Raw genomic sequence first — 15424 nt, 5'->3', positions numbered from 1 at the left:
CTTCTCATATATAATATACTAAAATATGATCATAAACCACAGGATTGAAAGACATTATGAGTTAGTATAGACCAAGATTATTGTAACACTTTACAAGAGCAGGAAATCATAATAAAACTCTAAGATACTTAAGTTGACTAGTGCCACAGGAAGGACAAGACAACTGTGCATGGTATAAACTAGTACACTGTGTAATAATAACTCATAAAGATTGACATGTTCTAGAATGTCCCTTTCCCCCGCCACGATTTATATCAGAATAAGCTATTACTAAATTAATCAATACCTGTTTAAGTCTACAATATATTTATGCACACTTTGAAATGCTAAATAAAATCTGGTCACAATTTCTATGTTGTTTTCACGAAATTCTTCATCTAAATCCTGTAGCTCTGGCTTAGCTTCCAGTTTGCTTTCCCATAATTCTGGACCCTAAGAAGAAAAACACATTTATGGAGATGTCAATAAAAACATACTTGTGGGTAACAATTTCTAAGTAGTCTTAAAAATGTGCTCATATGCCTTAAGAGGGATGTCAAAAGTTGAAAGCAGAGCAACAGAAAGTAATAAAGATAACAGAAGCCTAGATATAAAATCGTTTTGAAACGAATTTGAATTACAACCACAATTAGCATGCTTTAAATATGAAATATGTTATATCAAAGTTATCTTAATAAAATATAATTAGGGCTGCACACAATACCTTTACATTATTTTCAAGTTAGTTGGCTGATATTAAATTTGGTTTAAAAATCTCTCCTATTTGCCCTAGCCGGTTTGGCTCAGTGTAGTAGAGCATCAGCTGCGGTCTGAAGGGTCCCCGGATTGATTCCAGTGAAGGGCATATACCTTGGTTGCAGGCTCAATCCCTGGCCCTGGTCAGGGTGTGTGCGGGAGGCAGCCAATCAATGTGCCTCTCTCACATCAATGTTTCTCTTTCTCTTTCTCTCCCACTCCTTTCAATTCTCTAAAAACCAATGGAAAAATATCCTTGGGTGAGGATTAACAAAAACATAAAAATAAAAATCTCTCCTATTGAACTCTTTCTCCATAATGACTTAACTTCGCAGCATCTCATGGTCCCCACAGAAAGCATGCTTTCATAGAAAAGACAATGGTAAAAATGCTATAGGGGCAGATTACCTTAAAGTAGCTGAAATCAAATATGATATCTCCATATTTCTGTTGGTCAGCTCGGTCTTTTAACCTGAACACAGCAGGAATAAACTCAGAGAGCCTCAGAAGTTCAGCAATGATGGCATTGCCACAGGAGACAATCCTGAGGATGGCCTGGCCGCAGAGGTTGTTCTCAGCCAGGAAGTCCAACATTCTGAGGACCAGCAACTACTCCGCGCGTGTCCCCACTGGCCCCCACTGGCCGGTGCGGACGGCCAGCCGGCTTCAGAGCTGGGGTCTGCGGATCATTAGTGGAAACCGGGTCTGCTGACAGATGTTTGCTCCATTTAAGAAACTGTATCCAAGAAACAAAATAAATCTCCATTTTTTAAGGCAGCATGTGAAACACATAGATACTATTTTTTCTCCCAAACTCCCTAAAAAACACACAAGAAAAATGATTTCTGATGGGGGGTGGGGGGGCATTTCTTCACGTTTCCCATGTGGAAGGGCTTTGAAAAATGAACACTCTTGGCTTCTTTTTCACCCCTTGATGCACTTCTCCTCCTGAGGAAAGACCCAATGTGGCTACCACTGAGCTTGGGAGAAGGAACCGCTGAGCACGAGTGTTCCAATGTGCCCTCAATTGGGCACCGGTTATTATATTTTCCTTCCAGGAACTGTCTCTTGTTTCACCTTTGGGAAAAGGTATGTCCTAAAATCCACTAGAATTAGTTGAAGGAACACCTTTAGAAATGCTTTTCTCATATGTTATGTGCAGGAAGTCCTTGTTATCGAGGATAATACATGCCTGAGAAAGGCTGCGCAGTGACTGTAAAGATAAGCATTTCATACCAAGCAGTAGGCAAGTCTGATTAGTTATATCTTAAAACATTGTAACCCGATGAAAATAAGTTTCTGCTTAACAAAATTTAGGATAAAATTGCAACAACGATGTACTAATTCAATGGACAAACAGCGGAGTCAAAAGTTTATTTTACCAAACTCTGATTTTGATAACACAGCATCTTATACTTCATAGTTGACTTTCATATCATGATCTTTAAGGAGGTAATCTTTGCAAAACAGTTTCAAGGCATCATTCATTTTTCCAAAGTCTCTCCCAATTCCTTCTCAAATCACTATCTTTTCAAGTGCTAATTTGTGTCATCTTTGTTGCATTCCTCTCCTCTCTGTATTGATTGGCTAGGTCATCATTTGTCAACTTCATGGAAGCCTGATTTACTTTTCAAAATCTTGAAAGCCCAGGTCTTTCTCAACACTTGCACTACTTTCCACCTCCCTGAAGCTAGGTTTAGACACGTGACTCAGTTTTGACCAATGAGGTATAAGAGGAAGTCTATGGTGGGACTTCTGGGAAATATTTATTCCTCCTGCTACAAGGAGAGAGGCATGTGGAGAGAAATTTCCCTCTCTACATCCTGGCTATCCCCCTTCCTTCCTGCCTTTAAATATGGCTCAATGAACATTCGATGCCTGAAGCCACAGTAGCCACCTGGAGACCATGAGGTGACAAGTCTCAGAGAAAAGCCACCTGCAGATTGTGGTGAGGCTGCTGCTAGAGTGTTTGGCAAATACCCCATTGCTGGCTGAAAAACTGGCCCTACAGAACAGAATTTAAGACCATCATTAAAGATGAGTACCAATGCTGCAGCAATCTCAGACAGGTAGCTTCACAGGTGTTAAGACTTAGTTGAGCTTAAAAAAAAATCACTCTAGAATGACATGTAAATAAACATTGTAGCAGAAGCTATATTAAATCTTCCATTTGGTTCTATTGGTGCTAGGGATGAAGAAGATTCCAATGCAGGGTGCACTGCCACTTGGCATGGAATGAAACTAGAGATCCCACTCAATTTTCTGTCTTTACAAAGCACCCAGAAAAGTGGTATTTTATCTTTAAGAATTAGGTATGAAACTGTTTTTTAGTTTGGAAAGTGATCCTAGGCAAAAAGACATCCTGCTTTCAAGAATGAAGCATGACACCATCCTACCAGTTAGCCAATGAGTACAGAATTGAACTCTGAAGGACATTAAATTGTCTTGGGACAAGCCGCTGTTGAGGGCAAGAAAAGACAGGTCTATTTTTATCCTGCCACACACTTCAGTACCAATCCATTATCAGGAAAAAATATGATGGTTGTGGATCAAGGTAAAAGTGATGGGAATCTCCAGAAAAATTCTGAAATGAGTCTGATCGCCGCTCTAGTCTGATTCATGAGTCCTGGAAAAGACAGCAGAAGGAAAACGGGAAGGTGTTCCTCACGGTGGGTCCAGGCAGTAAGACCTCCGCCTCCCTCCCACCACCCTCACCCCATCTCTCATCAGGGAGGGAGCCCCGAGCCTCCTATGGGCTCTGTACGTTTTTGGTTTGTTTGGTTTTGGGGATCCTCTGAACACTTTTCCGAAATGCAAAGGGCCTTGGCACCGCATGCCACAGGCGCGGGAACTCAGGTGCAGAGGCACAATGACTTGCCGGGACTCAGGGCCATGGCAGACCTAGGATGCGCCCCCGGGCCGTCGGGCGGTAAATCGCTCACTGAGCCTCAGCTCTCTGCAGAGTCCGTGGAGAATGGCGACGTGCACCGGCCTTGCTCCCGGGAACTCGGAAGGTTCAGACCCGGGCGGAGCAAGGGAAGCAATTTCCATCCAGTGGAGAAGAGGAGCCCGGGATGCGGCAGCCCCGCCCGGAGCCCCACAGCCCTCCCCGCCAGGCACCCCACCCAGACCCCACCCCAAGTCCCCTCGGCCAGCGCGGCCCAGGAGGGGAAGGGGGGCGCAAAGGAGGGGCGCGTGCACCCCGCCACTCACTCACCTGCCGTCCGGGCCGCGAGGGGCAGAGCCGGGCCGCCGATCGCGCGCGGGTTTGGCACCGGGGGGGGGCCCCACCCCGCCTCTCCGCGGGGGAGCTTCCTTCCCTCAGCCCCGGACCAGGAGCCCGCGGGACCCCGGCTTCCGCCCCTGGCCGTCACGTGACCCGAGGGGCGGTGCGTCACGTGACCGCAGGCGGGCAACGGCTGATGACGTTTGAGCCCGCGCTTGGTTAAGGGAGGATTTGGGGTCCTGTTGTGGAAAGTCGGGGTGCAGCCGGACGGAGCTGGGAGGGACGGCAGGTAAGGCAGACGCGCGGGGTGGCAATGGGGAGGCCGGGAGGTGTCGCCTCCCTCCCGGGGCCTCCGCGGGCCTCCTGGGCTGGGGTCCCCTCCGCGTCACGGTCGGCGTCGAGGCTGCGGCCGCTGACCTGGTCCTCCGAGACCCCCCACTCCGCCCTGCAGCCCGCGGCGTGGGGGACGGGTCACGCGTTCCGGACCCGGGAGATCTGGTCCGAACGGTCTCTACACCAGGGCGGTGGGGAGGCCGTCCAGACACACGCTCGGCGCTGCAGGTCCCTTTCGGCCCCGTCAGGGTTTGCGGGGACCAGAGACGACGGGGATGAAGCCCGGGCCCCGGGGGCGGCCGCTGCGGGGGGCGGGGGCGGGGTGGCTGCTGCTGTGGCTTCCCCGAGGCTCCCCCGCCGCCTGCCTGGTGGGAGCCGAGTTGTGCGCCCGGACGGGACCTGGGTCTGAGCGCTGGTGCAAGCTGCTCCCGGGGGAGGAGTGGCGGGCGTGGGAGCAGGTGGCTGAGATGAGTTTTATTGAGAGAGAGAATGAATATGACAGAGGGAACAGGCTTGCACGGAAAAGGGAAGGTTTTAAACAGAAAGCGCACCCTTGCATCCCGACGTAGAGCTCCGCTTCAGCCTGCGCAGGCCGTGGGTTTGAAGGAGGCCAGCACATCGCTTTAAGTTGTTCTGTGCCTACCACTGAGCTGTGCAGGAGGGGACAGTAGGACTTATTTTGTGTGTGTTTTTTTAATCCTCACCGGAGGATGTGTTTTTATTTATTTTTGTGTGTTTTTTAAGAGAAGAAGGGGGGGGGGGGAGAAACATTGATCGGTTGCCTCCCCTACACACCCGGATGGGGATTGAGCCCAAAACCTAGGTATGTGCCCTGAACAGGAATCGAACCGCAACCTTTTGGGGACTCCGCTCCAAGCAGCTGGGCCACCCGGCCAGGGCGAGCAGTGCTTTCGCATTAGCTAACCATTGGTCCTGCCTGCAGCGAGTCTTATAGACCTGCTAGGGTCGGAATGTCTGTGTCCCTCCGCCATTCACGTGTTGAAATCCTAATGCCAGTCTTATTTTATTAGATGGGGCCTTTGGGGGGTGCTTAGGACCAGAGCAGTGATGGCGAACCTTTTGAGCTCGCTGTGTCAGCATTTTGAAAAACCCTACCTTAACTCTGGTGCTGTGTCGCATATAGAAATTTTTTGATATTTGCAACCATAGTGAAACAAAGACTTATATTTTTGATATTTATTTTATATATTTAAATGCCATTTAACAAAGAAAAATCAACCAAAAAAAATGAGTTCACGTGTCACCTCTGACACATGTGCCATAGGTTCGCCATCACTGGACTAGAGGGCGGAGCTCATGGGTGGCTTAATGACTTTATAAAAGAGGCTCCAGGGAGGTCCCTTGTCCCTTCTGTGGTGACACAGAGGTAGAAGGCATGGGCTGTGAACCCGGGAGAGGGCTGTCACCAGAACTTGCTGTACCATGATCTTGGACTTCCCAGTCTCCAAAACTGAGAAATAAATTTCTGTTGTTGATAAGCTACCCAGTCTGGTATTTTGTTATAGCAGCTGGAATAGCCTAAGAAAGACAAGGCCTGTTAGGGGAGGCAAAATAACATTCTGGGGGAAAACTCAGGAAATGTGTAACCTTATTTAAACTTTTCTCGGAGACTATAGGTACAGGGACCAAAAGGATTGCCATTACCGGGGAAGGCTCCAAGAGCAGGTCGATTTAAACCAGGGTTTCTCAGCCAGCGCACTGCTGACACCGGGGCCAAATAATCCTTTCTTTGGGCGGCTGTGCTGTGACATATACTTACTTAGCTGTACTTCATGGGAAGAATGGAAACGTGTGTCTACTCCATGTTTCTGCCCCATCCACTCTCTGTGCTTCCCAATATGAAACTTTTCCTTTGAAATATTCCAGAATCACAGGAGAAAGTTTTCCCCAGCTCTCTGCAAGTGTAAAGTTGTATTGGAGTAATGTGGATTTTGCCTTCACATAAAAGAATAGCTACTATGTGGTAGACACTTCTCCATTTATCCTGAATTGATTAATCCTTATATATATTGTATCTTAGTCAGCTGGGGCTGCTATTTTAAAAAAAACTGTAAGCTGGTAACTTAAACAATAGGAAATTATTTCTTAGAGTTTTTGGAGATAAATGCTGGCGTGGTTGGATACTGGTGAGGGCTCTCTTTCTGGTTTGCAGCCGGCCCCCTTCCCCCTTCTTGCTATGTCTTTACTTGTGAGGAGGAGGAGGACGAGGAGCAGAGAGGATGAGAATGCACCCTAGTGTCTCTTCTTCTTCTAATAAGGACACCCATCTTATCATGGAGGTTCTATCTTCATGACCCCATCTAAACCTGATTATCTCCCAAAGGCTTCATCTCCACATACATCACATGGAGTGTTAGGGTCTCAACATAAGAATTTTGGGGAGACACAATTATCTCAATGTCCACCATACATGTGTGGTCCTAAGAATCATCTGGGGGACTTCATAAAAACACTGTTTCCTCAGTGTGTCCACTAGAGAGACTCTGATTCAATGGGTCTGAGATAGTATCCAGAAATCTGTAATTTTAGTAAGTTTTCAGCTGATTCTTAAGATCAGAGAAGTTTGAGAAAACTGCATATTTTAATGTATCCTTAACACATTGTATGTGGGAAACGTATTTATACGTTCTACCAGTGTAGTAGAGCACGGGACACGTATTAATACGTTTTTTATAGACTAGCGGTAGAATGCGGGTAACGTATAAATACGTAAACTAAAGTTATCGTAATTTTACTGAACGTTGCCATTTGCGCAAAAATGGCCCGCGCCACCTGTTAGCGCGCGATAAAAACTACCCGCAAACAATGTGTTAATAATGCTATGAGAGAGATGTGGTTTTTCTGCTTTTACACAGGAGCAAGCTGCAGATAGAGAAGATAAGAAACTTAACCAGGGCGTAGCCAGGATGGAAGTTCCAGGCCTCTGTGTCCACTATCCATTCTCTTAAGCACTACTTTGTATTGCCCCTCACAGTGTTATAATAATGAAGTTGATGGTAATATCTGTCCCCATGTTAAAAGATTTATGTGCTGGGGATTATCCTGAGTGTTTTATTCTATATCTATATCTATCTACTAGGGGCCCGGTGCACAAAATTCGTGCACTGGGGGTTGGGGGGGGTGGGGAGGGGTCCCTCAACCCAGCCTGCCCCCTCTCATGTACTGGGAGCCCTCAGGGGATGTCCTACTGACGGCTTAGGCCCGATCCCTGCTCACCTTGGGGAGCGGGCCTAAGCCGCCGTCTGGCCTCCCTTTGTGGGAGGCGACCGGGCTGATCAGGGGAAGGCGCCAGCCCCATCACCCCGCTGCTGCAGCCACTGCCAGTCACCACAGCCAGCAAGGTTTTTTCATCAACACAGACTCCAGTCCCATCACCATGAAAAAATGACAACTTTCTTTAGGTATTTTCAAGAGGTGTCTTTCATAGGATATGACATTTCTTTATTATTATTTTTTTTATTCTCACCTGAGGATATGTTTCCATTGATTTTTAGAGAATGTGGAAGAGAAAGGGAAAGAGAGAAACATCAAAGTGAGAGGAACACTTTGATTGGTTGCCTCTTGCATGAGCCCTGACCTGGGCCCCGGTCAGGGAGGAGCCTGCAACCTAGGTACATGCCCTTGGTCAAAACTGAACCCAGACCTTGCAGTGGGCAGGCTGAGGCATTATCCACTGAGCCAAACCGGCTAGGGCAGGATATGACCTTTCTTAGCCCTCCAGCAGCGGACCTTTGTTTTTTCCTCCAGGAGTGAGGTGGAAAAACCCTACATCACCTTCTGGGATTTTTATTACCCAAGTTACTAAGAATATTACCAGTGGCATACAGGGAGCTTAGCCAATGAGCAGTCAGAAAAGGTGTTTCCTCTGTAGTTCACACGGATCCTCAGCTCGGCCCCTGCCCAGGCCTAAAACCTCTGGCTGGGCGTTAGGCCTGGGCAGGGGACCCCCAGCCCCGTGCGATTGCCTGCTCTGCCCCTGCCCAGGCCAGAGGGGCGTTAGGCCTGGGTAGGGGATCCCCAGCCCCGTGCGATCGCCTGCTCTGCCCCTGCCCAGGCCAGAGGGACATTAGGCCTGGGTAGGGGACCCCCAGCCTGCTCCGATCGCCTGCCCAGGCCTAAGGCCTCTGGCCAGGGCGTTAGGTCTGGGCAGGGGACCCCCAGCCCCGTGCCATCGCTGGCTCTGCCCCTGCCCAGGCCAGAGGGGCATTAGGCCTGGGTAGGGGACCCGCAGCCTGCTCTGATCGCCTGCCCAGGCCTAAGGCCTCTGGCTGGGGCGTTAGGCCTGGGCAGGGGACCCCCAACCAGCTCCGATTGCAGGCTCTGCCCCTGCCCAGGCCTCAAGCCTCTGGCTGAGCCTTAGGCCTGGGCAGGGGCCCCCTCGGCTCTGATTGCAAGCTCAGGCCCTGCCCAGGAGTCCCCTGGCTCAGGCCCTTCCTAGGCTGCTCAGGGCCCAGAGGGCCCTTGGAGTGACCTGGGTGCCCTATGATGTTTCCTGGACCCAGGCCACTGGTGACTAGTATGCAAATTAACTGCCATCTTAGGTGGGTTAATTGGCATATTTGCTCCTGATTTGCTGATGGGTGTAGCAGAGGTACAGTCAATTTGCATGTTTCTCTTTTATTAGATTAGGTATATATCTATATCTACATCTACATCTTTATCTATATCTATATCTATGAACAAACTCATAGGCACTGGATCATCCTTATTTTGCAGAAAGATAAGGTGTAGCATTGAGAGGTTAAATAATTTGCCTAAAGTCATTCAGCTACTTAAGAAGTAAAATCAGGCTTTGAACTCCGATAGTCTGGTTCTTGAAACTACATGCTTAATCCCTGCTCTGTATTGCCTCCATATTCTGCTCTATAATGCAGCTAATGTTTATTTTAATCTAAACATGTTTCATGTTATCTGTAAGTAAAATTGATATTCCAGGAAGATGTGCCCTGCTTATACTGTGGCTTTATCCCCTAGTTCATATATGTAACACGCTTTGAAAATCATGTCTATAGAACTGTGCTGCCCAATGCAGCAGCCTCTAGACCAGCGGTTCTCAACCTGTGAGTCATGACCCCTTTGGTGGTCGAATGACCCTTTCACAGGGTTCGCCTAAGACCATCCTGCATATCAGATACTTACATTACGATTCATAACAGTAGCAAAATTACAGTTATGAAGTAGCAATGAAAATAATTTTATGGTTGGGGGTCACAACATGAGGAACTGTATTTAAAGGGCCAGAAGGTTGAGAACCACTGCACTAGACGCATGTGGCTCTTTAAAGTTAAATTGATTAAAATTAAACACAATTAAAAACTCAGTTCCTCAGTCACGCTGACCACATTTGAGGTAATGGATAGCCACACATGTGCCTAGTGGCTACCATATTGGATAGTGCAGAGCCTTGACCATTTTTGTCGCGTCTGAAAGTTCCTTTGGATAGTGCTGCTCTAGATCATGTAGACTTACACAGAATCCGACTAGGAAACTGAATACTTGAACCATATCATTTGATCCCTGCAAGTTTGTATTTTTTTTTAAAATATATTTTATTGTTTTTTTACAGAGAGGAAGGGAGAGAGATAGAGAGTCAGAAACATCGATGAGAGAGAAACATCGATCAGCTGCCTCCTGCACATCTCCCACTGGGGATGTGCCCGCAACCCAGGTACATGCCCTTGACCGGAATCGAACCTGGGACCTTTCAGTCCGCAAGCCGACGCTCTATCCACTGAGCCAAACCGGTTTCGGCAAGTTTGTATTTTTTGAGTAATGGTAGTATGACAGGCAAACCCCCAAATCAAAGTGGCTTTGCACAATTGAAGTTTTTGTCTCTTTCATCCATTGAGCCTGTTTAGTGGGGCAGTTTTCCTCCAAACAGTGATGCCGGGTCTTGGGCTTCTTCCATATTCTTCATCTTCAATATATAGCTTCCAAGGTCACTGCTTGCCTGTTTCAACCTATCAAAATGGGAAGGAGTATGGAGAAAGTGTGTTTTTTATGGACTGGGCCTGCATATGGCTCATATATCATTGCCTTGAATTCAGTCATATGACCACAGCCAACTGCAAGGAAGGCTGCAAACTATAGTCAAGCTAAGTGACCAAGTTGAAGAGGAAATGGGATTGGTGGGCACCAAGCTGCTATCTGAGGATATTTTTCAGTATGACTCTTATCTCACTAGAAACCTGATGCACAAAATTCATGCAAGAGTAGGCCTTCGCAGCCCTGGCTTCGTCTGGAAGGACATCTGGACAGTTATTCCGCTGCTCGGCCGTTTGATCGATTTGCATATTACGCTTTTATTATTATAGATATGTAATGATCCATGATGCCTTGATTGCCATGGACAGACTTATTTTCCAGGAATTACTGGTGTACTTTTTCTTTATGGAGAAAGAGAATTCTGAAACTTTAACTTAAAAAAATTTTTTTATTGAATTTATTAGGGTGACATGATTAATAAATATATATAGGTTTCAATATACACTTCTATAATACATCATCTGTATATTGCATTGTGTGTTCACCACCACAAGTCATCTTCTTCTGTCACCATTTATTGACCCATTTTACCCTCTTTTTTTTTTAAAAAAATATATTTTATTGATCTTTTTACAGAGAGGAAGGGAGAGGGGTAGAGAGTTAGAAACATCGATGAGAGAGAAACATCGATAAGCTGCCTCCTGCACACTCCCCACTGGGGATGTGCCCACAACCAAAGTACATCCCCTTGACCAGAATCGAACCCGGGACCCTTCATTCCACAGGCCGACGCTCTATCCACTGAGCCAAACTGGTCAGGGCCATTTTACCCTCTTGTATCCCTCACCCCCGTTCCCCTCTGGAATCCTCTGGTTGTCTATGTCTGAGTTTTTGTTTGTCTTATTTGTTCATTTGTTGCTCTCAATTTTATATGCCACGTAAGAGTGAAATCATATGGTTCTTTGTCGGTTTGACTTTGCTTAGCATGATGTTCACAAGTTTTATTCATGTTGTCGCAAATGGCGGTATTTCATTTTTTCTTCTGGCTGAATAGTTAGTATTCCATTGTGTATATGTATCACGTCTTCTTTATCCAATCATGTATTAAGGGACTCATTGGTTGTATACATGTCTTAGCCACTGTGAATAATGCTGCAATAGGGGTACACATGTCTTTATGAATAAATGCTTTCTGGGTCGTAGGGTAATAACTCTGTTCTTAATTTTTTGAGGAACCTTTATACTGCTTTGCATAGTGGCTGTATCAATTTATATTCCCACCAGAAGTGAATGAGGGTTCCTTTTTCTCCACAACTTCTCAGACACTTGTTATCTGTTGTCTTGTTAATAAAAGCCATTCTAACAGGTGTGAAGGGGTAGCTCATTGTGGTTTTGATTTGCATTTCTCTAATAGCTAGTGAATATATCAGCCATTTGTATGATTGTCAAGATGCTCTTAGCCAAATCTGTATTACAAGTATACACTGAGTGGCCAGATTATTATGACCACCCCATCAGTACTTCATTGACACTTCCAAAAATACTGAATATTGAAAACTTCCTAAGCAAATACTCTCAAGGTGTTATTATTATTTGCATAGCTAATTGACTTCATTGTACTGATGGGGTGATCATAATAATCTGGCCTGTCATAATAATCTGGCCACTCAATGTAATACTGGTAGAATTCTAAAGAATCCTAAGCCTACATGATTGCATTCTAACTTTTTCATGTACTTGGTTTTCTCTTTAGTCTTTTTTTTTATTCTGATTTTTATAAATTTATTATATGTGTTTGTATTTATATTGTATAAGCTGTCTCAACTTATTTGTTGTAATAAAGTAAGATTGTAAATAACACTGTCTTTCACTAAAAGCAAATATTCAAAAATCATCACTGGTTATTTATAGGCATATATTCTCTCTCTTTTGGTGTAAAATATTAATACCGCAGAAAGTTCCAGAAAATGACATAACAGGAACCCTTGTTTTGTGATTTGGATTTTAGCATGTGTAACATTTTGCCTTATGTGCCTTAGGTCTTGATTTTTAAGATAAATAAAAAAAACCAGATAAAGCCATTTTTCTTTATAAATTTTATAAATTCTTTATAAAAGCTCATAAATTGTATTTCATTGTGTTTGAAAACTTAGGTAAAAATTCAAGATGCCGGGGCGTTCCAGTTCAAATTCAGGTTCAACTGGTTTTATATCCTTCAGCGGTGTAGAATCTGCTCTCTCCTCCTTAAAAAACTTCCAAAACTGCATCAACATTGGAATGGACACAGCTTCTAGTGTTGCTTTTGATCTTGTGGAAACTCAGAGTAAGTAGTCATAATTAAAATGTATTTCTTTTGTGTCTATTTGAGGTAACTTGTGTGGGGGCATTATGCTAGGGATGCCAGGTATTGCTCACTTTGTGTGTACCCTTGGGGCAGTCATTTAATCCCTCTGAGCACCTGTTCTTTCATCTTGTTCTGTATGTCATATAGCGACGTGCTGAGGATGAAATGAGCATAACTCATTCATGTGTATTCAAGCAGTTATGTGCCAATAGGAACCGCACTGGAAATTTATGGGCTAAAATATGAAGGTTCCTGACCTCAAGGTGCTGGGGTCCAATGATTTTCTTTGTTTATTCTGTCTAGTGTTCTTTGAGCTTTATGGATTTGTGGTTTTACAGTTCTGATCAAATTTGGGAAAATTTCTGCTGCTATTTCTTCAAATACTGTTCCTTCTTACCCCCTCTCCATCTGGGACTCTAATTACAAGTCTGAGGCTCAGTTGGTTTTTTCCCCCAGTCCTTTTTCGCTCTGACACTAATTTGAAAAGTTTGTATTTCTATGTCTTCAAGTTCACTATTCTTGTTTTCTGCAGTGCTAACATGCTGTTAAGTCTATTCAGTGAATTTTTAATTTCATGGGGTGGATTTTTCAGCTGTAGATGACATAAGAAAGAATTAAATGGAACCTCATTTCTATCTTGCATTTCTCTCTTCATTATGTTCTTGTTCTCTTCTATATTCTTGAATACGTGGAGCATATTTATATAGCTGTTTCAATATCTTTGCTAGTTCTGTCATCTCAGTCTATTGCTGCTGCTTAACATGGACATTGTATGTATTATGCTGTTGAGCGTTTGGATTTTGTTGTCTTCCTTTAAAGAGTTTTGGTGTTTGTTTTGCCAGGAAGTTAAGTTATTTGTGGATTGAGCTGATCCTTTAAACTTTGTTTACACTAGGGAAGGTCTAGTGTAGTTTTACTTTAGGGCTAATTTAGCTTTGTTACCTTGGCCTTTCTGGAGTCTCTGTTGATTGTCTGGAGGGTTCTGTGAAAGCTCTGCTCTGCTGGGTGGAATCTGAATGTCCTTTTTTATCTTTTAAGGTTATTTTTTAAAAAAAATATGTTGTTTTAGTGATTTTAAAGAGAGGAAGGGAGAGGGAGAGAGAGAAAGAGAATCATGGATGTGAGAGAGAAACAGCAACCTGTGCCTCCCGTATGCACCCCAGCCAGGACTGAACCCGCAGCCTGGCCATGTGCCCTGACGAGGAGTGTCTTGCAGTGCTGTGTGAATTCTGGGATTGTTCGCTTTCCGGCTCCCCGCTGTTCCTCAGCAGCTTAGGCTTCAGCCTCAGGCCCAAGGGATCCCTGTGCGGGTTCCGAGGGCACTTTCCCTGCGTAGCTCCCTCCCAGGGCTCTGTCTTGCAAACCTCTGCTGCCTCGGCCTTCCTGAACTCCAGTCTCTGGCTCCTAGGTCCTTTAAGACTTCTGTGCTCTCCTTGTCCCCCCACCCCCCACCTTCCCGCACCTCCACCCCCTCTCCCTTGCAGGGAGGAGGACACTGGCAGGACTTCTCTCACTTGTTTCCTTTTTTGCAGGAATCATAGTTCCCCTCCACCGATTGTCCCATTGTCAAAGCATTTGTTTCATATATTTTGTCCAGGTTTCTAGTTGTTTATGGCTGGAGGGCTAGTTCCATACCAGTTATTCATTCCTGGCTGGCAGCAGAAGTCACCCGTCATCTTTATTGGGTGGCCTCTAAAGGCCTTCAGCCTGCCCAGCCTGATTTGTAGTCTATTTTTGGGTATTTGGCTTTGGTATGTAGCCTTGGATAAAAGTCCTAATAAAATCTTAAATCATAAGAGGAGAGAGCTGGAACATAAACCTCCTGTAAGATTGTATCTGTTTATTTTCAGGATTTGCTTCTGAGTGTTTTCACTATGAAGTTCCTTTTTTTTTTTTTTTAAGTATATTCTGGTACAAAATACAACATGCTCTATGTAATTTAGAAAGAACTGTAAGCATTGCTTTTGAAAGGTTCGTGCTCTAAAGTGGGAGTCAGCCAAGTTTTTCTGTAAGGGATTAGATAGCAATTATTTTCAGCTTTGTGGGTCATGTGGTCTCTGTTGAAGCTCTTATAATTATTTTGAAAATAGTTTTGACTCTGCGGACCTCATAAAAGGTTCTCAGGGACCACAGCCTGAGAACCACCGGTTATGAAAGTGAATGGGACTGCGCTGAGCAGGCCAGAGATGGCATGAGGAATTTCCTATAGAGGGAATGCCATGATGCCCCCCACTGGAGTAATTCAGCAGGAGCTTATTAAAAAAGCAGGTTTAATGTGGCACTAGACTGATGTGTTTTCTAAGGACCCAGAGAGGAGGAAAACTCCTGATATTTCAGGACATTTAGTTACCTGAGAATTGAATTTCTCCCTTGCTAATGGGAATGGGGTTCTTGGACACCGCCGGAATGAGCACTTCTGGAGGCCCCCACTAGAGGATGAGATGTGGTAAAAGGCTTTATTTTTGTGGCGTTACATTCCTCAGGCTCCAAAGTCCCATCTCCCTAATCCAGTCCTGAAAGAGGGGCAGCTGGGCTTTAGCAGAGTTTAAAGCAAAGTCAGTATCCAGAGCTTCGGTTCTGTGGTGAAGCTGAGTCCCCTGAGGCTAAATTCAGTCCACTGTGTGGGTCCCACATGGCCATGAGCCACATGGGTGAGTGCAGAGCGTGGGAGCCCCACAAACCAGGAGTCAGGCACGAGCAGCAAGAAAGCAAGAGGGAGAACTCCCTTTGTTCTGGAGTTTAAATATTAAATCTTCCAGAGTTTCCAGTGGCCACACCTA

General features: G+C 45.3%; 2 protein-coding genes across 9 annotated transcripts in view; one reads left to right on the top strand and one right to left on the bottom strand.

Annotated features, from left to right (window-relative positions):
• Nucleotides 1–4107, bottom strand: part of WASHC5 (WASH complex subunit 5) — a 49860-nt gene extending 45753 nt beyond the window's left edge. The window contains exons 1-3 of one of the 2 annotated variants that reach the window (XM_059672721.1): nucleotides 3953–4107; nucleotides 1144–1471; nucleotides 287–432 (exon numbers count right to left, since the gene is read on the bottom strand). In XM_059672721.1, coding sequence (XP_059528704.1) covers nucleotides 287–432; nucleotides 1144–1329 — 332 coding nt within the window. In that variant the 5' untranslated portion in view covers nucleotides 1330–1471; nucleotides 3953–4107. Of the gene's footprint in view, nucleotides 1–286; nucleotides 433–1143; nucleotides 1472–3952 lie in introns of those variants that run through there. The other variant, XM_059672723.1, reaches the window with a different exon arrangement.
• Nucleotides 4108–4121: 14 nt separating this feature from the next.
• The window catches only part of NSMCE2 (NSE2 (MMS21) homolog, SMC5-SMC6 complex SUMO ligase), a 221299-nt gene continuing 209996 nt past the window's right edge, over nucleotides 4122–15424 (top strand). For 2 of the 7 annotated variants that reach the window (XM_059672727.1, XM_059672726.1), the window contains exons 1-2: nucleotides 4124–4250; nucleotides 12454–12623. In XM_059672727.1, the coding sequence (XP_059528710.1) occupies nucleotides 12467–12623 (157 nt within the window). In that variant the 5' untranslated portion in view covers nucleotides 4124–4250; nucleotides 12454–12466. Of the gene's footprint in view, nucleotides 4251–12453; nucleotides 12624–15424 lie in introns of all 7 variants that reach the window. The other 5 variants (XM_059672731.1, XM_059672732.1, XM_059672728.1 and 2 more) reach the window with 5 other exon arrangements.

Source organism: Myotis daubentonii, chromosome 17, assembly GCF_963259705.1.
Source record: "Myotis daubentonii chromosome 17, mMyoDau2.1, whole genome shotgun sequence".
Lineage (NCBI taxonomy): Eukaryota > Metazoa > Chordata > Mammalia > Chiroptera > Vespertilionidae > Myotis > Myotis daubentonii.
This window is presented reverse-complemented; position numbering and strand designations above follow the sequence as displayed.